The 24,711-nt window shown below is 45.3% G+C and overlaps 1 protein-coding gene across 1 annotated transcript; it reads right to left on the bottom strand.

The window, feature by feature from the left end:
* Positions 1 to 20,369: 20,369 nt before the first annotated feature.
* On the bottom strand, positions 20,370 to 23,477 carry TLR8 (toll like receptor 8; the record flags this gene model as incomplete). The annotated part of the gene is made up of 1 exon (XM_082680978.1): positions 20,370 to 23,477. One exon carries the CDS (start codon positions 23,475 to 23,477, stop codon positions 20,370 to 20,372), a length of 3,108 nt encoding a protein of 1,035 aa, XP_082537104.1.
* Between the last annotated feature and the right edge of the window lie 1,234 nt (positions 23,478 to 24,711).

Here is a 24,711-nt window from a genome sequence, read left to right as displayed (position 1 = left end):
TTCTTCAGTAAGAAAACACCTTTGAAAGGAAGTGAAACAGGCAGTCAGGACTGAGTAGGGGCACTTCCTGCTTATGTGCACTTGAAGGAACTTGTGGGTTTTTTTTTTTTGCGGTACACGGGCCTCTCACTGTTGTGGCCTCTCCCGTTGTGGAGCACAGGCTCCGGACGCGCAGGCTCAGCGGCCATGGCTCACGGGCCCAGCCGCTCTGCGGCATGTGGGATCTTCCCGGACTGGGGCACGAACCCGTGTCCCCTGCGTCGGCAGGCGGACTCTCGACCACTGCGCCACCAGGGAAGCCCGGAACTTGTGTTCTTAAAGGGGCAGGAGGACAGTTATTGTCAAGACTATGGCTCTTATAATCCGAAATCAAATTGGCTGTAGACAGGTCTCCAGCAGACCTCCGTTCTAGAAGGCAACTCAAGTACAGTTTAGTCAGCCAGCCCACCGCAGGCCCAGTTCAGAGCCATCCTTCATGAGAGCAGCTGTGCCTTGGAGGCTTTCCCATAAAATGTGAGCAAAACATTGCATTTTGGTGAACTGAACTATATATTAAGTGAGGTTGGGAAGCTGCTCCTGGAATCATATAATGATGTATGTGTGTGTCTGAATATCTACGGATTGGATATTCATTTTTAGATGTTGCCGTTATTTTGCATCTGCTAGCTCATTCTTGCCTCCTGACAGCCCAGTGAGGGTGTCATAAGGAAGCTGGCATCCCATTTAGAAGGGAAGAAATGGGACACGTGGTAAGTGACATGCCCAAGGTCTCTGGGTGTGTAGCAAGGCCAGAAGCGGGTCCCAAGCCTAGAAGGTTGGCTTCTGGTCTGGCGCCCCTGCAGGGGAGGAGCCGTGGTTTCCTGGGGTTTCCTCATCCATCTGTCCGTTTATGTGCAAGTAACTTTCCACTGACTTCTCCTGTGCCTACCTCGAGGGTTAAGTGCCCATGGAGCACTGCGGTGGGAGTTCTGACCAGGGAGGCATCCACATGAGTAGTGGATGGGGGAAGCCTGGAAAAACAGGTGAGGCTGGCAGGGATGGGAGTGGCATCTTGCCACCTCTCTCCGCCTTGAATCCATGCCCCGAATCCATGCCCGTAATCCCCAGTGACTCCCACTTGGCTACATTGTGGGCTTCAGATCCTGGGAGACAAAAAAGAGTGGCACAGAGGAGGTGGGGCGTGGGAGATGGAATGGAGCATCTTCACAGCCCCTGTTCCTTCTCACGTCTGCCAACTGCCGCTTTCCCCTGCGAATTATAGGACAATCGCCTCCCAGGAAGCTGAGCAGAGAGGCTGCACACACCCGCCCTGCAATCGCCATCATTACTGACATTATTGACATGATTCTGGTGCCCTGGTGAAGACTGTGTAGCTGGGCCGTGCTCGTTTCCCGGAGAGTTCCTTGTGCAGGCTTAAAGGAAGGCTGTCTTCTCCCTCTTCCCACCGTTTCCCATCACACCCCAGCAGAGATGCTAGGTTTAGCTGGTAGAAAAGCAGAATGTCGCAAGATTGGAATTTCAGATAAATAACAAATAGCTTTTGAGTATAAGTTATCCCATGCAATAGCTGAGACATTTATATTTAAAAACGATTAGTTATTTATCTGAAAGTCCAGTTTAACTGGGCATCCTAGAGTTGATCTGGCAATCGTACCTTGAGGGGGGAAACTTAGACCCATTCACAGGTTGATCCCTACTTCAGTTGTCTGTCCATCCAGATGCACCCAAACACAGACAGACAGACAGACAGACAGACAGACAGACAGACAGAGAGAGACACACACACACACACACACACACACACACACACAGAGAACAGAACTTAGTAAGTTTCAGGCCTCAGTTCTCCCTCTAGGGCCTCCTGCCAGCCCTGCCCCCCTGGGTCCTCTGAACGAGGAGAGAGGGGGAGGGGAAGGAAGAGAAGGGCGGGGGAGGGAAGAGGAGGGGTAGCTGAGAGCTCAGACAGCCGAGCAGATGGGAGCCGCCCGCAGGATAAACAGGCCTGCGAGGCTTGGAGCCGATCCACCAATCACGCCCGTGTTCAGACCCAGAGAGCCTGTGTGTCAAGACAAACGAGCCAAAAGACTTCCCCACGCTCCCTGAGGCCTGGATAGGCCTGGCTGGATCTGTGCAGTTAGCCAAGGCTCCTCCCCCGCAGAGGCTGGCTTCTGCCCGGGCTTCTGGTGGCCACACAAAGGCGGGATTCAGAACCAGCAGGCGGGGAGACGCGGCTCCTGGGCACACAGAAAGTTTCAGTACTCTCGCCCCTCTGTGCCTTCCTGGTCTCACTGGGCAGAGAATGACTGGGAGTCCACCAAGGGCCAGGCAATGTGCTAATGGGACAAGAGGACGCCTGCCCTTGCATTCTCTCTAATCGACTCGATCGATGTTTAATTTACATCAAATGAAATGCACTCATGTTAAGTTACCGTCCATGAATGTGGACGGCCATGTATGCCAGAGTCACCATCATCTTGGTCGAGATACAAAATATTTCCATCACCCTAGACAGTTCCTTGTCTCTCAGCCATTTTAGAGACTTGGCCTTAAATGGTGCCCTACTGGGGGAAGCTCTGACTTCCTGAAGCAGGATACAGTCCTCACACCCCCTGCCCCGGAAGGTCTTCTGTTGTGACAGTTGTTCCCCTCGCTGCCATTTGTTTGTTCCCTGTCAGGCTGGGTCTCCTCGGTGGGCCTAGGTTTCATTTCTCTTTGTATCTCCAGCACACAGACACGTCAGCCCTGAAGGAATAATGCTTGCTGAATGCTTCCTGGGGCAGAGAAGTCCAGCCCTGCAAGCGGGGAGTTATTGTCATTAACGCGGAGAGCTCGAGAAACAAAGCAAGTTGCAGCCACATTAAGCCCTCAGCCACTGCAGCCGCCCTGACTGTGCACCCTGAGGGGATTCAGGATGGAGAAAAGCAGGACATTGGCCCTCGATAGCTAAGGTATATATCAAAGGAATGATCTCAATGAGCCCAGATTCTTGCATCTTCCCATATAAAGAAAACTGCTAAATTCGTTAACCTGAGACGTCCGGTTTTCTTTTACAGTGATCTTTTAATGTTCTGACTACCTGGTATTTTTGCAAAAACTCCTATATATCCTGGCTCCCCCTCCTACCTCTTTGGAGCCGTCCCTCAGAGCTTTCTGAGAGGTTGTCTCCTGGGTTCAAGTCCGCAGTTTGTGTGCCGAATAAAACATAATTCTCAACTTTTAGGTTGTGCTTTTTCTTTCTTTTTTTCAGTCGACAAGGCTATGTTGGAGGACCAGCCCACAAGTCCTTCTCTCCAGGCCTCCAAGGCAGGCGGAAGGCTTAACCCAACCTCATGACCATAGTGTCAGCTGATGGTCCCTTCATTCCCACTGGCGACAGAGAAGTAATAATAAAGATAATATGATAACTTATATAGATGCTTCTGATCTTCTATGTCATTCAGGATCATCATAGAAAATCTGGAGACTATGATGATAACTGACATTTATGGCCTGCTCACCAGGCATGCCAGGGACCCGTCTAAGCACTGCTCATTTAATCTTCAGAACAAGGAGATATGGTAGGAATGAGGTAAGAACTAGTATTGTTATCCCCCTTTACAGAGGGAACCAGCTTACCTAACTTGTCCAAAGTCCCATCGCTAGTAAGTGGGAGTTGGGATTTGAACCCAGGCAGTCGGGCTTGCGGTGGGTCGCTCCTCGGGCCCCTACCCAGTGTAAAAGAAGAATCTGGGAGAGAGTTGGAAGAGGATTTCTTTTTTTCTTTTTCTGGTTTTCTTTTATTCTAATTGCATAGTTTGTTTCCTCTGAAATTTACAATTACGGTTATATAATTATACGCAAAGAACACAATCAAAGAACTGATAATGCCTCTGAAAACTGGACTGGAATATTTGGGGGAAAATCCAAACTGAGAAATGACTGAATGTATGGCCAGTGACAGCTGGTCTTTTTAGGAAGTGAAATCAATTTTTGTCTTCTCAAAAATTTCTTCTTCCTGAAGAAATGTATCCTGTTTGCTACATGCTCAAAAGCAACGTTGGTGTAGGTGACGACACCCACCCCAAGACACCCCAGAAAGGCCAGGTCATCGGGCATCAGAAGCTTTTCCTTTTCCCCCCATATCCAGATTGTAACCCAAACTCGTCATTTTGACTTACCTCAAAATTGTCCATTTCTCCCCATTTCCCTGCCTCTGCTCCAGGAGCCCCTCATCATTGTGCCCCTGGAGTGTCATCAGAACAGCCTCTTCTAGGGTGTGCTCTTGCCCCGGCCTTCCCTGCTCCACACTGCCCCCTAGGGTTAGTTCCCTGACCTGTGTCCACATCACCTCCTGCTTCTAAGCCTTCCAGCACTTCCTATCACCAGCAGGCTAGAGGGCAAGGGCCTCTCTGGCTGGCCTGCAGAGCATCACGTTTGGAACGTGTACTATCTACCAGCACGCTTCTGCTTCCTCCAAGTCACCAAAGCTGTAGCCACAAGGGTTTATCATCCCTTATGTGTATTCCTCTCCATGCCTCTACTTCCAGACCACTGTGCATACTGTTCCTGCTGCTAAGAATGCATGAGTCTCACTTCCAATCTCACGACAACCTGAGGAGACAGCCATTGTAGCACAGATGTTAAGAGAGAAGGCTCTGGAGTCAGACTGCCCAGGGTCACATAGGAGCCTGGCGCTTAGAAGGGCCCTGTGCTTGGTCTAACGTTCTGCTGCCACCATCTTGAAATTCTTAGCCACTTTGAAGAAAGGCACTGGGCTCACAGATTATGTAATGGTCCTGACTCTGACACTGACAAGCTGTGTAACTATAAAATAAAGATAACAGTAAAGGGCTTAGAACAGGGTGCATGACACTGGGAGTGATCAATAAATAAGACACATCGTTATCCCCCTCACACACGAGGAAACAGGCTCAGTGAGTTCATCAGCACCGCAAGGCTGTCACGTGATAGAAAGTGACATAATTCACTTTCACTTCTCTGTGACTGTGAACTTTCCTATGTAGCCCTGGCTCTTCTCAGCACGTGATCACATCTGCTCTCAGTGTATTAACTATGTGACAGTAGTCAAGGCCCGTCCATACCTCTTCTACTCCTTTTTCTAAAGCCTTGAAAGTTAGCTGAGCACAGAACTGGTAGTTCTCACATTTGATAAATGAGGACAGAGTAAATAAGTGACTGGCCTAAAAGCTCAAATCCAATTACCAGCTTTGCTGAAATAAAGATGGTGGCATCAGAGTCTGGGGCTCCTGGCACCCACTCATCAGGCTGTCTTGAGCCAGAACCCTGTTCCCTCTGCAAAGAGGCTAACAAACACACGATGGCCTGGGGGGAAAGGCTAATTACGGGGCCAATGGGAAGACATGTAGCCTTGATCTTTCCTGCAGCTCCCAGATTGCACTGCAGGAAGTGGGGTAGGTAGCTCCAGATGCTACCAAGAGATGCTTTTAATTGTTCTGTAGCTGTGACAGCTCAGCACCATGATTTCTGGTGATGCTGAGGTGCAGTACTATTGCTAATGTCAGCATTCATTCACACATTCATACGTTCTGAATCTAGTTATTATGTTCTGGTCTCGGGGAAGGTACCACGCTGGCAGAAAGTGACACAAAAGTGAGGAGAAAACTATCTTGCCTTTAGGGATTAGAGAAAAGGCTGACAGGGATGCCAAGAATTACAACCATATGGTAAACACTAAAAGCCAGGTATTATGGGAACTCAGGGGTGAAAGCAAAGGCCTACAAAGGGCAAGGGAAAAAAGACTCCCTCAGGAGGTGGAACGTGAGCTGTGACTTGAGGGGTGACGAGGCCTAATTGCCAGTCCACTGTATTCCTTTCCTATGGCTGCTGTAACAAATGACCACAAACTTAGCAGCTTAAACAACACAAATGTATCGTCTTACAGCTCTGGAGATCAGAAGTCCCTCACAGGCCTCACGGGGCCAAAATCAAGGTGCTGGAGGGCTGTGTCCCGTTCTGGAGGCTCTAGGGAAGAAGCTGCTTTCTCGCCTTTTGCAGCTTCTAGAAGCCGTCCACATTCCTTGGCTTGTGGCCCCTTCCTCCATCTTCAAAAACAGCAACATTGCATCTCTTTGACTCTTCCCCTGTAGCTACATTTCCTCTGGTTCTGCCTCCCTCTTCCCCTTGTGAGGACCCTTGGGACTACATGGGCCCCACCTGGATAATTCAGGACCCTCTCCCTGTTTTCAGGTCAGCTGACTAGCAACCTTCGTTCCAGCTGCAACTAAATTCCCTTCTGCCATGTGACCTTCATATTCATAGGTCCCAGACAGTAGGATGCAAACATCTTTGGGGGCCATGATTCTGCTTACTGCCCCCATTTTATAGATTACTTACTGTGTGGCCTTGAGCAGTTTGTTCTAGACTCTCTGAGCCTGAGGCTTCTCATCTGTAAAACGTAGAAATAACACCCGCCCTGCCCATCTCACAATGTTGCCCTGAGAATTTAATGAGATAGTGTATGTGAAAGAGCTTTAAAAAGAGTAAAGCCCTATGTTGGCATATATATTCCTACGGGGGGATGGGATGACAAGGATGTAACCTCTTGTGAGCATATGCTACATTCTAGGCAGGTTCTACAAGATGGTTTATCCAAGATGGTCCACATCTCTTCCCAGTTCCACATTCAGTGACGTCACACTGGTATCTTGAAATCAGCCACGGTGGGAGCATTGACACTACGGAAATTGGCAAACACTACAAATCGGGGGGCTTCCCATGCCCCGAACCAGTTGTTAAACTTTCCCAGCACATAACAGCTTTATCCCATTTATTTAAGACAAACCATCCGACATGGTTATGATTGCCTTAGAGTACAGATGAGCAAGGTGAAGCCCGAAGCCAGTGATAAACCTGCGTAAGATCACGCTCATGGCGAGAGGCGGGTGAGGCCAGCTTGTCACGTGCTCCAAGGCTCCGGTCCCTCCACCACACCCCACGACCATGCTACACCCCACCCCCCCACCAACTCTGCCTGCCCTTGAGAGGTCAGTTAGTCTAACTGTCCAAGAGAATCATGGGACTTAACAGCATGTTTAAAAATATAACCATCGGGCTTCCCTGGTGGTGCAGTGGTTAAGAATCCACCTGCCAATGCAGGGGACACGGGTCTGAGCTCTGGTCCGGGAAGATTCCACATGCCGCGGAGCAACTAGGCCCGTGCGCCACAACGACTGAGCCTGTGCTCTAGAGAGCCCGTGAGCCACAACTACTGAAGTCCACGTGCCACAACTACTGAAGCCCGTGCGCCTAGAGCCCATGCTCCGCAACAAGAGAAGCCACCGCAGTGAGAAGCCCACGCACCGCAACGAACAGCAGCCCCCGCTCGCCACTAGAGAAAGCCCGCGCGCGGCAACGAAGACCCAACGCAGCCAAAAATGAATAAATTTATTTTTAAAAAATGTAACCATTGGGCTTCCCTGGTGGCGCAGTGGTTGAGAGTCCGCCTGCCGATGCAGGGGACACGGGTTCGTGCCCCGGTCCGGGAGGATCCCACATGCCGCGGAGCGGCTGTGCCCGTGAGCCATGGCCGCTGAGCCTGCGCGTCCGGAGCCTGTGCTCCGCAACGGGAGAGGCCACAGCAGTGAGAGGCCCGCGTAACGCAAAAAAAAAAAAAAAAAAAAAAAAAATGTAACCATCAATCTAAGGTGGTAGGCTTCACCGTCCAATGCGAAGGTTCAAAGGGACGTGATGCAAAAAAACTGCCAGATCACTCAAAAGCCGAAGTGCAGCATGGCTTCCTCTTAGGCAACGTGGAAGTATGTGAAGGTCAGCAAATACAACCCCTTCATTCACAGATGGATAAAGTAAATAACAGGCTGGTATTCTTTGGGAGCAGTGAATGGAGGCGATTTGAGAGAGAAAAAAACTGACTTTGCTTTATGCTCCATTTAAATCAGGTTCCCATTTCTCTGACCCTGTGCTAACTGTTCCTTCCTAAGGTTGGGGTTTTATTTGAAACTTGCTTAAGGCAGGAGGAATCTAGCTCGTGGGCGTGGGGATTTACTTAACACAGGAGCAAAGGCTCCCATCTAACAATGGTTCCCAGTCTTGGTTGAGCACTAGAATCACCCGGGGATCTTTGAAAACTCCAACTACCCAGGTTGCATTCAGACCAGTTAATCAGAAGCTCTGGAGTGGGAAACTCCCAGCTGATCCCCACGTGCAGCCCAGGAGAGACCCACTGCAGCCCAGTTTATTTTCCTCACTCCCACTTTACATTTCTGTTTCTGGGGTTTCCTGCTGTTTATAAAGTGTCTGTTTGAGAAAAGCTTAGCATCCAGTTACAGTTGGAGGCCCTGGCTGGGCAGGAGGTGAAAGGCCTCAGAACATTTTCTAGAACATGTTTCAGGGAATAAAGAAGCCCCACACTTAGAAAACCAGTTCTCCCAGCCTCGTGTAACTTCACCAGGAGCCAATAAAAAACTGGCACTTGAGTTTACTGGTTCCCGTCTAGATTGATTAAACCTAGAAATTGCTGGACAAACCATGTACGGTTTTATGAGAGAGAGCCCATTCTCTGATGTGCACTGATCCAGACTTTTATCAGCTCTCTTAGTCTCAACACATTTGCTCTGAGGCTGTGGTAGTACTGGTTGGAGGAGGATTTGAGTCCTCAGGCAGGTGAGAAGCTAGATCTCAGAGTAAACAATAAGGGTTTCCACACCCTGAGATCCTTGTGAAGCGAAAACCAAAGCTTTAGGCAGACCGCGGCTGCCACCTGTCGGCGGCGATGGGTGTTGACTGCTGTGGCAGAGTGAGTCGCACGCCCCCAGGTGGAGGTCAGTCCCAGCTGGACCCCGCTCACGCTGTCGCTCCACATTCACCAGCAATGCTGCAGGCAGAAAGGACTCTTCCTTAAACGTATCAGACGGGGTAATGCGAATAAGGAGACACACGCATCTAGTAGTTTACATTATCTTTGGACCACGTTCACTTGCCACTTAAATGAGCCTTCCTTTTGTAATGTTTCATGTTCTGTGATCAGAAAATCGTGATCATGTGTCCAGATTAGGGCCTAACTTGAAACTTCTGGCCACTGGAGGCTGGGAAGGTATGCAAAGCCATCCTGATGAGTTGAAGGGGCAGGGAGACCAGAAAAAGCCAACCTGTCACAGTAGCTGTTTGCTCAAACTATATCCCTTCAACATTGTTCAAAGGGATGTCATTAGAAATGCATTCGTTTGGTTTTAAGATACTGCCCTCCGTTAACAAACCATGGAAATCTCTGGAAAGGTTAACGTGTGCATCATTTATATAACAAACATATTCATCGGATTACTTTCCAGAATTTCACTCCGCATGTTTTAAACAACCGCTCTAAGGCCTTCTCACTATTTATAGAATTGTCAGCATTTCTGGGTTTACCGTATGTGGAACTATGGAGGGCTCCACTGCTTCAGTGAAAATGGCAGCCACTGAGGCAGGGCTGGAAGAGAAGTAATGGAATATCAAGAAGTATCGAGAAGGCTGAGTCGCACATAAAGTGAATGTGTCACTTTCTCCACCAAACTAGCCACTTTTAGGCCATGTGCATCATTTATACAATAAACATATTTATCAGTTCACTTTCCAGAATTTTATTCCACATTTATTAAACAAATGCTCTAAACTGTGCTTGGCACTTGGGAGGATACAGGTGTGAGCACATTGTGGTATAAATGTGGAATAAACTCTCTCCTGTTTTTTCCAAGTTTAATGACAAAAGTGGGCAACTTTTTATAATCCGTAGCCAATGGATAGAGACTTGGACTCTAAGAATTTAGTAAGTTTTCTTCTTGATAGGTGTAGCATATAAACTGTGGGAGGGGGCGCTACTGGCATGTAGAGGGTAGAGGCCAGGGATGCTGCTAAACATCCTACAGTGTACAGGACACCCCTCCCCCAACAAAGAATAATCTAGTCCAAAATGCCAGCAGTGCCAAGGCTGAGAAGCCCTGCCCTAAAGGCTCCCACCATCACCCAAAGTCAGCAAGTCAAAACTGAAAACCAGTTCTCCCCAAAGTGGCCTGATTTTACAACTGATTCCTCATTCTCCTCCCAAATCTGTCAGCCTAAACCCTGGAAACCTTCCTGGGCTTCACTCCATAAATCCATTTAGTCTCCAAGGTGTGCGGATTTTTGCCTTAGAACCTGTTTCTGACTCATGTCTTCCCATTCTCCTGAATCTAGTCAAGTATCACTCTGCAGTATCATTTGTCCAGGATCATCTCTACTGGATTTGTACTCCTGGAGTTCAGGAATCCTGTACTTGCATCTTTCAGACCTCTGTGTCCAGTACCATGCCCAGTGGGTGGAACATTTAGGGAGAAATATATAGAAATATATAAGGAGAAAGATTTCTGGATCAATAAAAACAAATTTCTAACAATTAAAGAAAAATGTATACATAAAAGTTAAATGCTTTTTTTTTTTTTTTTTTTTTTTTTTTTTGCGGTACGCGCGGGCCTCTTACTGTTGTGGCCTCTCCCGTTGCGGAGCACAGGCTCCGGACGCGCAGGCTCAGCGGCCATGGCTCACGGGCCCAGGTGCTCCACGGCATTTGGGATCCTCCCGGACCGGGGCACGAACCCGCGTCCCCTGCATCGGCAGGCGGACTCTCAACCACTGTGCCACCAGGGAAGCCCCAGACATAAATTTTAAACTTTCTTTGGGAAGCTCCACTCAATCATCGTTGTTACGTGCTCCTTATCTCTTAATTTGCTTATTATATACATGTCAAACAATAAGTTCTAGAGATCATAGGTAATATGTGGGTTATTACAGCCTGTGAAGCAGTTTATTTTCTGCTCCTTCCCTCAAATGCCTCTGAACTGTGGCTTTTCCCACTCACCCCATCCTTCCTGTTCTTTCTCTTTCCCCCCCCCACCACTGAACACAGCTAATACCTGTTCACCTTTAGCTACCTTTTAGCCTATGTGCTGAACCAGGAGAAGGAATTCCCTCTAAGGAAATCTTCAGGATTTTGTCTTTTTTGTGTTTTTTTCATGAGGTGACGCCTTTCAGTGGCCCTGCCATTATAAAATGGAGAGTAGGAAAAAACATGTAAACAGAAACAGAGAAATTGCTGTGTCATGCTCTCATTTTCCTCACAATTTCCTTGTTTTAAATTTTATTAACTAAATTTCTTAATATCTACTAAGCAGTCAATGATGACCATCTTTATGTATAGATACTTCTCCGCATATACTATATGTATACATTTTACATACGTGTACACATTTCATATTGGTTTCCAATGTAAGCAATATTGCTAGAGTGTCCAACCTTGGTTAGATCTGGTTGGCTGATTCAAAGGTGGAAATTCTTCCAAGATTAGAGACTAACTGCTTTAGTCATTCCCACTGGATCTGACATCTTTGAAAGCACAATATTCCTTAATAAGTCCCTAGAGAGCTCGTTAAGCCGCAGCAAAGTTTAGCCCAATCAATGGAAGTATCATGTCTGTTTTCAGTTCATGTCAAGTACTAAAATTATCCTTTGCATGGCCAATGATGCTTTAGAAATGAATATTAACCGCTTTATCCTATACCAAAGAAGATTCTATCATTTTTACAGTTTCATTATTTATTACTTCTGAATTATAATCTGCTTTGTTGTCACTTCTCTCTTTAGAAGCCATAATGTCCCCTCTGGAGACCCGGTAGGGCCAGTTCAAGGAGGCAATCAGCTGGATATAAAGGCCTCAAGGCACGTGGCCTAGACTATTATTTTGGGGGCTTTTAGAACAGAACAATCCATGGCAGAATAGCGACTGTCGCCATGTACCCGGGAACATTTCCAGGGGCTCACTATGTTGGATGACTCTCTAGCAGGCCTTCAAATCCCTCTTGGAGATGGAAATGCCTGTTAGGAATACTCTGATAGCCAAGCCGTTCCCAAAGCTATTTGACCTCAGGAGAATTTCTGGTGGAGAACACACTCACTGTTATTATGTATCTGTTTGTGGATCATCACATGATCTCTATACTGTTGCACTCAACTGACTTCTTCGTCTATGCTGCACTTGCTCTGAATCACAGCCCAACAGTCAGAGAAGAATGCAAATGATTCTTGCCTGGGCGCAGAACCTCATGGACTCGGCATCACGGCATCCAAGATGGTTGGCGCTATATAGGACCCAACTGACAACCAGCATGCTTGCTACTGGGAGTGGGAAAGGGGGAAATGGAGGGTTAAGAAGCTCCCCACCACCACAGGCACTGCAGTGTGATATATGACAGTGTGACCTTCTGCTTATAACACATCTGTCCTGGCATGCAGCTGGAGAAGTCTATCTGAACCTTCATTCATACATTCATTCATTCACTTGAAAAGTATTTACTGAGAAGTTTATTGTGTATCAAGCATGGTAATGAACACTGGGGACAGAACGATGGATCAAAAGACACCTTCCCTCGTCCCTGGAAGCCACAGTCTAATGGAAGACCCATGTGTTAATAGCACTCTATCCATTTCTCTATCATCTACACAATAAAACTAGTGATCAATGCTAAGATGATAGTATAAGGGAGATTTAGAGGTTAGGGAATAGCCTCTGTAAGTGATATCTAACCTCTCCCTGTAGGATGAAGAGGAATTAGGTAAGTGAAGCCTGGAGGAAGAGGTGCCTCAGGGCAATAGCATGAGTGGAGGCCCTGACGCAAGAGGGTTTGGTGCGTTCTCAGCGTGAACCAAGGCCTGTGATGGGGACGCTTAGAGAGGAGGCTGGTGGGGCAGGAGAATGGGAGGTTATGGAGAGCGTTGTGTGCCTTGTTTAGGAATTAAGATTTTAAAGTTAATTCAGTACTCACATCTTTTACACGAATCACTGGCTACTACTGAATTGCAGGGACCAGAGTGGATACCAGGAAGCCAATGAGAGATGCTCGTAGCTTGGATAAGGCATGTTGATGATGGAGATGAAGACGGAGGACAGATGGGAGACAAATTTAAGAGGTGAAGTCAAGACTGCTAGATGAATGGTTGGGTGTGGGGGTGAGATGCAGGAGTCGACAGTGAGCCTCGGGTTTCTGGCTTGGGCACCTGCATGTGAGCTTTTCCTGCAAATCCAGACATCGCTCTTGGTCATCTCTGAGCTTCTGGTGTCATCATTACTGAGATAACTAGAGACTTATCCCTAAAATAGTCCAGGTAGAATGTCAAAGGAGAGGAAGACTGGGAAGGTAAGACAGAGGGGTCTTTTTTCTCTACTAGAAGTGCGTTTCTCACTAGAAATTAAAAGGCTCAAAAAATAAACAGCTTCCCAATGGCAATATTCTACTATCATAAGTGGGGTTTTTGTTTTTCTGTTGGAACCTCTAGTCTCTTCCCTTTGCACACTGAAGGGACATTTATAAAGACCATTTTCCATTTTGAGCCTTTGGCAGAGGAAGTCCTGAGATGCCTCCTGCAGGTTCAAAACACAGTTATCCCTTCCCTTGTTCCCCTAAGACTACAGTGTGATTGCTGAGTAAGACATGGGGCTTTACCAATTTCCCCATTCCCTGAAAGCACTCAAGGGCAGAAAGGAAGAGAACACAATTGTGCAAACTTCTTCTGTACTCACGGGAAATAATGGATACTATTATGGTTTTAAGTTCAAGGATAATGACGGTGGAAACCTGGCCATATCAGTATAATAGCTCTATTAATAGCTGAGAGGGAAATTGCCTTTATTCTTCCAATATTCATAAATGACTTTCCCTTTCACAAGGGCATTTTCAACTTTTGTGGAGTTCTGAGTGATTTCTAAAGAAGAAAAGCCATGGTTGTTGTTATGAGTTGAACTGTGTCCCCCCACCCCCAATTTTATGTTGAAGTCCTTCCAAACTCCCAGTACCTCGGAATGTGACCTCGTGGGGCTTCCCTGGTGCCGCAGTGGTTGAGAATCCGCCTGCCAATGCAGGGCACACGGGTTCGAGCCCTGGTCCGGGAAGATCCCACATGCCGCGGAGCCACTAAGCCCGTGCGCCACAACTACTGAGTCTGCGCTCTAGAGCCTGCGTGCCACAACGACTGAGCCCACATGCTGCAATTACCAAAGCCCGTGTGCCTAGAGCCCGTGCTCTGCAACAAGAGAAACCACCGCAGGCTTCCCTGGTGGCACAGTGGTTAAGAATCCGCCTGCCAATGCAAGGGACACGGGTTTGAGTCCTGGTCCGGGAAGATCCCACATGCCGCGGAGCAACTAAGTCCATGCGCCACAACTACTGAGCCTGCGCTCTAGAGCCTGCAAGCTACAACTACTGAAGCCCGCGTGCCTAGAACCCGTGCTCCGCAATAAGAGAAGCGACTGCGATGAGAAGCCCGTGCACTGCAGTGAAGAGTAGCTCCCGCTCGCCGCAACTAGAGAAAGCCCGCGCGCAGCAACGAAGACCCAACGCAGCCAAAAATAAATAAATTTAAAAAAAAGAATGAGACCTCGTTTGGCAATAGGGCTGTTGCAGATCACATTAGTTAAAATGAAGCCATGCTGGAGTAGGCGTGGACCCTTAATCCAACATGACTGGCGTCCTTATAAGAAGAGAAGTGACACATAGAGGGAAGGCAGCCATGTAACAATGGAGGCAGAGATTGAAGTGATGCGTCTACAGCCAAGAAACGCCAAGGACTGCCAGCAAATACCAGGAGCTAGAAGAGGCAAGGAAGGATCCTCCCCTACACGTTTCAGAGGGATCACTGCCCGGTAGACACCTTGATTTCAGACTTCTAGCCTCTGGAACTGTGAGACAATAAACTTGTTTTTAAGCCACCCAGTTTGTGGTACTTTGTGATGGTGACCCTAGGAAACTAATACAGTTGTAATGTTAGAAAATAACGTAGAGATCATGTAGTCCATTCTGCAAATGAGGAATCATGCTCAAAAGGTGGAGTGATTTGCTATGACCAGACCCGGGCATTTTACAGAGGCCAACAGAGATCAGTGCCAAAGAGGGATTTGGCAAATCTTAACCAGCTCCAAGAAAAAAGCAGAGGACCAAAGTGAGCTGATAGAGAGGACTTCAAGAGTGAAGAGTAGAAATGCCAGGAGCTTCAGACATGGTGGGGCGATGCTAGAAAAGCCACCCAAAAAAGGGCAAAGAAGAGAAATAAGGCTGGCAGTAGATCCACAGAGTTGTACAACCATCACTATAATGACTTTTAGAACATTTGCCTCGCTCCAACAAGAAATCCTGTTACCATTTGCAGTCACTTCCCATCTTTTTACAATGCCCCAGCCCCCAGGGAACCACTTATTGCTGTCTCTATGGACTTGCCTATTCTAGACATTTCCTATAAATGGCATCATACAGTATGTGGTCTCTTGTGACAGGCTTCTTTCACTGAGCATCAGGTTTCCAAGGCACATCCATGTTGTAGTGTGTGTCAGTACTTCCTTCCTTTCTAAGGCTGAATAATATTCCGTTGTATGGCTATATCCCATTTTATTTATCCATTGGTTAGCTGATAGATTTTGGCCATTTTGGAACCAACACGTATAAGTTGTTCAAAAAGCATTTGTCCATTAAGTAGAAATTGTGAATTGAAGAAGATAGATGAGATAAAAGGTGAGATATCCCAGGCCCGATACTTTTGTATTCTCACCACCAAAAATGATAATAGGGGAGGATGGAGCCTTGAAAAAGATAGAAGAGGTTTGGAATGTGTGAGGCCTATTCTATCTCAACAGAAGGGGTCTGCGGACCTAATTATAGCTAAAGTGTTAATGCTCTAACTCTTGGCTCCTTTAGGATGTAGCAATGAGCATTGTGTGGAGGGTTTCCAGTACTGTGGTAGGACCAGCTGGAGCATGGAGGCCTGGCAGACCTCCCAGAGAGTCCTTCACACACACAGATGTTGACTGCTGGAACACAGCTGCTCCTTCCCACAGCCCTCTCTTCCTTCCCCTCTTTCACCCCGAGGAAACATGCTCACCTGAAGCCCGGACTTGGAGAGGGGAGAGCAGGCCAGTCACCATTGGTCCAACGACTCCACACAAGTGTGCTCTGACACAGTGACATCTGGTGCACACAGGAGGTGCTCCCTCAATTTCTGTTGCATGAACAGTGTAAAATATTTGAGTAGGAACCAGCTGCATCAAAAGAATGGAGACTGCCCTCTGAGACGGAGTCTCCACGTGGCAGGAAACGGTACTGAGAGTGCAGAGAATGCACCCCAGGGTGCGACTCAGCATCAGTCTGCAGACCACTTTATCACTGCACTAAACTTAGTCTATAAAGATAGGTATACGTGAACACGAAGATATAAGTATTTTAGAATTATTTGTAATACCAAAAGATTGGAAGCAATCTAAATGTTCAGCAATAAAGGATGGGGAAAATACCTTCTGATACATTCGTATAAGTCAGTACCATTGCAGCTGTTAGAAAGAAAAATATACACTGAGAAATTGTAAGTGAAAAGAGCAAAATGTAGAAGAGTACTATAGAGTCTGCTCCTTTATAGTAAAAGAGCAATTAAAGGCTTAGATATGCAAACTGAAAGCTTCTAGAAGTTGTGGCAGAGACTGCTAGCTATCTCCCAAATCCCTTCTCTTGCTTCCACAGTTATATTTGAAATATATATATTTCCCAGCATACCTTGCAGTTATGTGGCGTCAAATAGGTCCTCACTAATGGAAGGGGAGCAGATGTTTGCCGCTGTTGAGTCTAGGCCTTAAGACACTGGTCTGAGTATTCTTCCTTGTTATTTTTCCCCCTGCCTACAGTGGGAACCCACCCTCACTGGTGACCCTGCCTGGACGATGGAGGTGATGCCAATTCCCTGGGGGACAGCAGAGCAACAAGAGAAAGGAACATGGGATCTTGAATGGCCATGTAGAGCAGAGCTGACCTGCCAACCCAAACTATTCTCATTGGAACTGTTATGGGTGTCTCAGTCCGTCCAGGGTGCTATCACAAAATACCAGAGATCGGGTGGCTTATAAAAAACAAACATTTATTTCTCAAAATTCTGGAGGCTGGGAAGTCCAAGATCATGGCACTGGCAGATTCAGTGTCTGGTGAGAGCACGCTTCCTAGGTAGCTATCTTTTTGCTGTACCGTCACATGGTGGAAGGGGCAAGGGAGGGTTCTTGGACCACTTTTATAAGGGCACTAATCACATTCATGACGGATCTGCTCTCATGACCTAATCGCCTCCCAAAGGTCCAACCTCCTAACACCATCACCTTGGGGGTTAGGTTTCAACATGTGAATTTTGGGAGGACACAAACATTCAGGCCATAGCGTATGGGATAAAGAAATAAACTTCAGTATTGTTGGATCTCTTGGTTACAGCAACTGAGCCTTTACACTTATAATACAAAAGGATACATAAGAACTATTTTTTTTTTTTCGCGGTACGCGGGCCTCTCACTGTGTGCCCTCTCCCGTTGCGGAGCACAGGCTCCGGACGCGCAGGCTCAGCGGCCATGGCTCTCGGGCCCAGCCGCTCTGAGGCATGTGGGATCTTCCCGGACCGGGGCACGAACCCGTGTCCCCTGCATCGGCAGGCGGACTCTCAATCACTGTGCCACCAGGGAAGCCCTACATAAGAACTTTTAACAGTGATTGGCTCTAGGAAGCGAAGTTGTGTTGGGAGGGAGACTGAAATTTAATCATACATCCCTTTGTAAAATTTGAATTTTTAAAAGCTTGTATATGGGTATTATCATATATTCATTTAAAAATAACAGAAGACAAAACAATGCTTTCTCTTTAACAAATTAGAGGTCTGGGAGACACCGCTTCGGCAAAGATCCCCGGTGCTCTCCTTACTTGCTGCAAGTAATAATCCTTCCTTCTCCCGCAAAACATAACAAAACCAACCAACCAACCAACAAAATTACAGTTCTGATTTTTCCATAATGGTATCTTAAATGAGGAATGAATGAGTTTCAAGAACAAATGTTTTTATTAACCATTGATTTCACTACCTTCACTTTATGAAGATGTTTGCTAAGGAAAAGGTAAAATTGTTCGTGACTTTCATTAACTTGTCATTCTGTCAACAGGACACTGCCAAAGTATGTGAGCTTAACATAGACCTGTAATCACTACCACTGAAAACATGTACATTTTTATTTTACCAAAACAATCAGAGAACACAGGAATGAGCTTCTACCAGACAACAAGTTAATGTGGCATCCACAGGAACGAGCTGTAACTGCACCCCACCATGAATGGTCCTGCTTTTAGACATTTGTCTTCATGCCTCAACAAATGCAAGCATAAATACCTTTCTATTAACATCATGGGCACAGAACAGGGTTCAACGTGACAAAGCTAAAATCGTCCTTGACTGATTTCCACTTTGTCCATGTTACACTAAGACACATCATTTCGTTCAGTTCCTTAGAAACTCATATTTAAAGGTAACTCATGCTGCAAGATTAATTAAGAGACTGTACTTAAGGTAGTAAGGTGCACTGGAGATTTTTCTTCTTTTCATTCTAAAGGGACTTTACTTTCTTACGCTCGAATAATTTCCAGTTATTTTCAGTTCAAGTTCATAAGGTACCTCTTCAAGATTCATACTACACTGGATAGAAGATGCTATGGACAGATGCAGAGGAACCAAGGGGTAGCAGAGGTGGTAGGGAATGCCAACATTGTTACATGTGGCAGAACTGCATAAAGGGTACCGACAGGTAGGCATTCTGACATTACGTCTTCTGAGTAGGAACTAAAGATAGAATTTCTCTGTTAATAATTATCTTAATGTACAAACTTTATGAAAACTGTTCTCCCTTTGATTTCTACCAAAGCTTTTTCTTCCTAAGTATTCTCCAAAAACCCAGTGTTGATGGTATTTTATTTTATTTTTTAATCCCCCGGGCTTTTATTTATTTTTTAAATTATAGTTGATTTGCAATGTTGTGTTAATTTCTGCTGTACAGCCAAGTGACAGTTATATATACATTCTTTTTCAGTATTCTTTTCCATTATGGTTTATCCCAGGACACTGAATATAGTTCTCTGTGCTGTACAGTAGGACCTTGTTGTCCATCTATTCTATATGGAATAGTTTGCATCTACTAACCCCAAACTCCCAGTCCCTCCCCTTCCCCCTTGGCAACCAAGTCTGTTCTCTGTCCATGAGTCTGTTTCTGCTTCGTAGATAGGTTCCTTTGTGTCATATTTTAGATTCCACATATAAGTGATACCATATGGTATTTATCTTTCTCTTTCTGACTTACTTCACGTAGTATGATAATCTCCAGGTGCGTCCATGTTGCTGCAGATGGTGTTATTTCGTTCTTTTTTATGGCTGGGTAGTATTCCACTGTATATATGTACTAAATCTTCTTTATCCATCCATCTGTCGATGGACATTTAGGTAACTTATTTTATATTATAGATCTGTTTCCCTACTGTGTATTTATTATATGCTCATGATGTGAAATGAAGCACTTTAATCATTAATATCATGATTTACAGCAATAGCAACTGACAGATACTCCAAATGCTTCTAATTTAGCTACACACTTTTATAAAATGGTTAAGAAGTAAAAAAAACAAAAGCAAAACACTTTAAATACCATCCATCTTAGCCTTTAAATGGCATCTAAACCTTAGAAGTGAAATATTATAGCCAGTATTTATAAAAGTAATTGTAAAAGAAGGACTAATGCAAACACAGCGTAATATAACCACATGGCCATGGATATATGATAAATCTAAATAGCAACTTAACATCAGAAGTATCATAGTTGCAAAAGTTCTGAGATATTGAAATGAAGGTATAGTAGGCCAACTGCTAAGATGGCCACAATGGTCCCCTCTCCTGGCATTCACCATTTATGACCAAGATGGCAGGCTGAGCAAGGCTATCACAACCGCCCATCTCGGTCATGGACCACTTTTCCAGGACTGAGGTGATCACTCCCATGGAGCTGGCAGGGCCGGTGATTTAACTCTAACAAGCAGACTATGGCCAAGGTGATGGGTTATCACTTCCCTGATTAGACTACAAAGATGGCGACTTCCACGGTGTCAGCAATCTCTCTCTCTTGTTGGCTTTGATGAAGCAAGCTGCCACAGCAAGGAGTCCACATGGCCGGGAACTGAGGGCAGCCTTGGGCCAACAGCCCAGGAAGAACTCAACCCTGAAAACCACCACATGAGTGTGAGCTCAGAAGTGGACGCTAACCCTAGCAGATGCCTGTGGCCCTGGCTGACACGGCGATTACAGCCTTTGAGAGGCCCTGAGCAGAGGACCCAGCGATAAGCCACGCCTGGACTCCTGATCCAGAGACTATGATATAACAAATTGTATCATTTTAAGCCATTAAGTTTGGGGGTAATTTGTTACACACCAAGTGATAGCTAAGACAGAAGGGTCACTGCTGTGCATTCTTAGTATGTTGGTGAACCCAGACTTAACATCAGTTAGTACTGCTTAATGGAATCGACATACAAATTGTTATACCGTGAATCATTTGCAGTTAAGACGACATTTTTCAGACTCTGCCAAAACAAGCCTTCCGCCTTGGGGTTGTCGGGCCACTGGAGGATGGAGCTCTTGCAGATCCTCTGCCGCAGCCTCAAATACTGCGAATGCTGCAACACTGGCTCCAGCAGAATAAAGACGATCACATCCATATTCTCATCGATTAGCCTCTGCAAGGCCAAGTAGAAAGCTGTTTTAAAGTTCCAGTTTTTGGCATACTTTTTGGTTAGAACAAATATTGTTTTCCTGCTTTGGTTGATGCTCTGCATGAGGTTGTCGATGATGGCGAGTCCCGGGTCCCAATCCCTTTCCTCTAAACAGAGGAGCACATTTTTGTCCTCACTCTCTTCCAGGTGGAAGCGCAGCTCATTGATCACCCAGTCCGTGACAGAGGCATCTTTGGTGTCATAAGAAACGTAAGCATCGTAGAAAGTCTGGGATGTGGAAAGAGACCTGTAGCCTTTTACCTTAGCTAAGCACACATGATAGAGAAACCAAGCATCCCAGTAAAACCAATGATGAGCCAGGGCAGCCAGCATAACTGAGATGGTGACAAAAAAGGTGAAGAAACAGAATATTGCCGCAATGGTATCTGAAACACAAGTTGTGAGCTCTAGACTCACAATACTCTTGCCTTGTTGATCCCCAGGACTGGCGCAAATGACATCTGTCAATCTGGGAATTGTGACGTTCAGATTCCCATCCATCCATTCTCGAAAATCTCCGATGTCACAGGTACAGTCAAAAGGGTTTCTACCTAGTTCCAAAATGGCTAACTTGGTGGCGGTCTTAGTTTCAAACGTGGATTTGTTGATCATCTTGAGCTGGTTGGCACTTAAATCGAGGTGTATCAGACTGCTGGCTTCGGAAAGAAAGCCGGACGGCAGGTGGGAAATCCTGTTTTGACCCAGGAGCAGTGTCTCAAGAGAAGATGTGAATTTCGATAGGCTGTCAGTTACAAAGAACAGCTCGTTCCCACTTAAGTCAAGCAAGCAGAGATGAGGAAACTGCTGTAGTAATGACCAGTTAAAGAAATTTAACCTATTATCATTTATATATAGTTCGGTGAGACTCCGGGGCAAGTTAAGGAAGGCTTCATCGGGGATACGCTGAAGGTTATTAGAGGCTAAATGAAGCCGTGTCAGATTGCTGAGATATTTAAAAATTTGCCAGTACCTGACATCTTGAGCATTCCACAAAAGGTCAAGGCGGTTTCCACTGAAAACTAATTCTTCCAGGGACATGCTTTTCAGGTATGGTTCTGTTAAAGTAAAAATACTATTGTAGCTCAAGTTTAAAACTTTCAGCTGAGTTAAATTTTGAATAAATCCTAGACGGTGTGTTACCCCTGCTATTCGGAAGTAGTGCGCATTGTAGCTCAGATCTAGAACTTCTAACAATGGCAATTCGCTGAAAGCAGCGTCATCGTCAAAGTCTAGTCTGTTGTTTGTCAAGTCCAAATACTTGATACCACGCAAAAGTGAAAACTCAGTTCCATTTAACGCTTGACCGTTGCCATTTGAAGACAGATTTAAACAGGAAATGTTCCTAAAACCTTCAAATTGCTTTATCCCAATAAAGAAAATACTGTTCAAGCTTAAATCTAAGGCTTTGCCGTAATTGGAACATTGTGGCTTTATCAAAGGATTGGTGTTATGATAAAAATTCGAATGTGGGTCAAACTCAGTAACTGCTGACCGTGGCTTAAGGATATGCCTTTGGAAAGAGGAGCCATTTGCATTTTGTTGCTTGGTATCACTGACCAAGGGTGATATTCTGTTTTCGGACAAGTAAATGATTTTCAGGTTGGAGAACGACTGGAAAACGGTAAAATCAATTTGCTTAATAAAATTAACGCCCAAGTTGATAGCCATTAAATTTGAGAGGTTCCTCAGGGGCTGGAAATCTTCGTTTCTAAGTTCCTGGAACACATAACCTCTTAAATGCAATATCTGGAGAGATGTAAGCTTTGAAAATTTTTGAGAAATATTAATGTACTGTGGATATTTTTTCAGCTCGTAGTTGTAAGATAAGTCAAGTATTTCTAAGGAGGGCAGTTTTGCCAAAAATTCCCCAGAGGCTATTTCGTCCATTAAATAGTTGAATTCGAGATGCAGCACCTTTAGATGATGCATGTTGTCAAACCAGGTCGCAGGAACCTTCCGGAGCGAAGTGCTAGAGAGGTTTAGGTAGCGAAGTTGGGTCAGGGTTTGAAAAGCAAGAGGATGTATCTGAATTGAAGCACCTCCTTTGCAAGGTATGCAGGGAAATGGCGCGTTAAAACATCTCGGGCAGTTCCCACTTAAATCTAGTACTTTTAAATTTCTCAGTCTCTTGAAGTCTTCTTGACTGATGTTTTTGATCTTGGTGTTGCTAAGATAGAGCTCTGTTAGGGAGCTTGGCAGTTTGGGTGGCACGTGGAAAAGGGGATTAAAAGATAATGACAGCACCTTCAATTTGGTAAGGTTTTCAAAGGTTCCATCTTCTACGGCAAAGGTTTCATTACAAGCAAAGTAACAGTTCCAGCCCAAATAGAGACTTTCCAGATTCCTAAGTCCAGAAGTGTTCTTTTTCGTTAACACAGTTATTCTATTTTGAATTAGACTAAGTTCTTTCAAAGATTTTGGCAAACCAGCCGGTACTTCTTGTAACTGGTTGTCTTCAAGCAGTAACTCCCTTAGGTTTTTTAGGTTGAGAAATGCCCCGTCTGTAATAGTCATACCGTTCTTTACAGCAGGATTTTCATTCTGGGGCCACAGCTTGACGTTATGGTTTAGATCGATCTTAGTCAGATTTTGCAGCCCTTGAAATGATTCATTTGTTATGCGTCTGATGAAATTACCAGATAGGTCTAGTTCTGTCACACTTTTGTCCACTGTTTGGGGTACCTCGTGTAATCGACGATTGTTACATTCTGCAATAACGGAGCCATTTCGTTTTGTCTCATCGCAAGGATAGCTTCTAGAATAATTTGCTTCAGCGAAGAACTCACAGGAATCAGAGATTAGCAGGAAAAGGCAGGTCAGAAGCAAAAAGTGAAGAGTCATGTTTTCCTAAAGAAAATCAGAGTGGAGTCACAATATGAGAGGGGCAATATTTGCCGGGCATTTCATGATGAAATTCACAGTGCTTCAACCATACTTGGCCTGAGCTTTGAAGTGGGAGTTCTCTTAACTGTTAAATACACTGCATTAAATTAGGTTCCAAACGATTTTAGTTTTTGACCGTGTTCAGCTTCATGGTGCTCAAAGAAGTGAAAGATGAAGCTATCTGAGATGTGATGACAAGAAAACCTGAAAAGCTTTTGCAGAAGCACTCATCAAGATGCCTCACCACCATAACGGGCCTGATGCTGGACCCTGGCTATGGTTCACGCCAGATCTATAGCACAGCAAGCTATACATCTGTCGCTTCGACCTATTAGCATAACTCGATGAAACTTTGGCCAGTCCCAAGGAGAGTCCAGATCCGGAGATGACCTTTCACCTACACAGCATATATTTTATTGGTACTTCCCACAATTTTTCTATACCTCTATGATGGTATGTATCAAATTCTCTTATGTCCTAGCATGAAAGTGGACATTTTCTGTCGATAATAATAGCAAACAAAGTGTCACGTTTTACGCCAAACGTAAACATTTTCTCACCGATGTTTATGTTCCCAGTAACAAACGGGACAGGTTCTATTATTATCCACATTTTGTAAGTGAAGAAACAAACTCAGAGACTTAACTAACTTTCAGAAGGATAACACACTGTAGAGGGGAGACGAGTCCATCTGATTCCAACATGGCATTTTTAATCACTAACCATCGTGCTATACAATCTCATTTTGAAATCTTTATGCCAGAACAGTTCCTCAAATGTAGACAGCACTCAAAAAATGTTTTCTAAGGAGGCTACTATTTATATGTCCCTTATCATACAAACATTGGCATGAATAGCTGTTCTTCTGCTTTTGTAAACTTCTGTGGGGAAGACATGACGCTTTATATTTTTATGCATCCTTTGTAACATTTAGTAGAGTGCCTCACTTTCTGCGACTCTTTCAGGGGCTGAATATATTATTTTGGTAATTATACGAAGCAATGAACAGATTAATGTGATTGGTATGATCAAGAGTTATAGTCAAAAAAACTCTCAAAATCTTATTTCGCCGGGTGTGGAGACCAATCTTTACTAAACTATTTTTCACTAAAGCCCAACTCACGTCCTTATTGTGAGTTAAACCAAGTACGTGCTTTCTTTTTAAATTCTCCTGGAATTCAGGGTTAGTGAA

The sequence above is a fragment of the Grampus griseus genome, assembly GCF_964374135.1.
Source record: "Grampus griseus genome assembly, chromosome: X".
Classification (NCBI taxonomy): Eukaryota; Metazoa; Chordata; class Mammalia; order Artiodactyla; family Delphinidae; genus Grampus; species Grampus griseus.
Note: the sequence above shows the minus strand (reverse complement) of the source record. Positions and strands in the feature narration are given on the sequence as shown.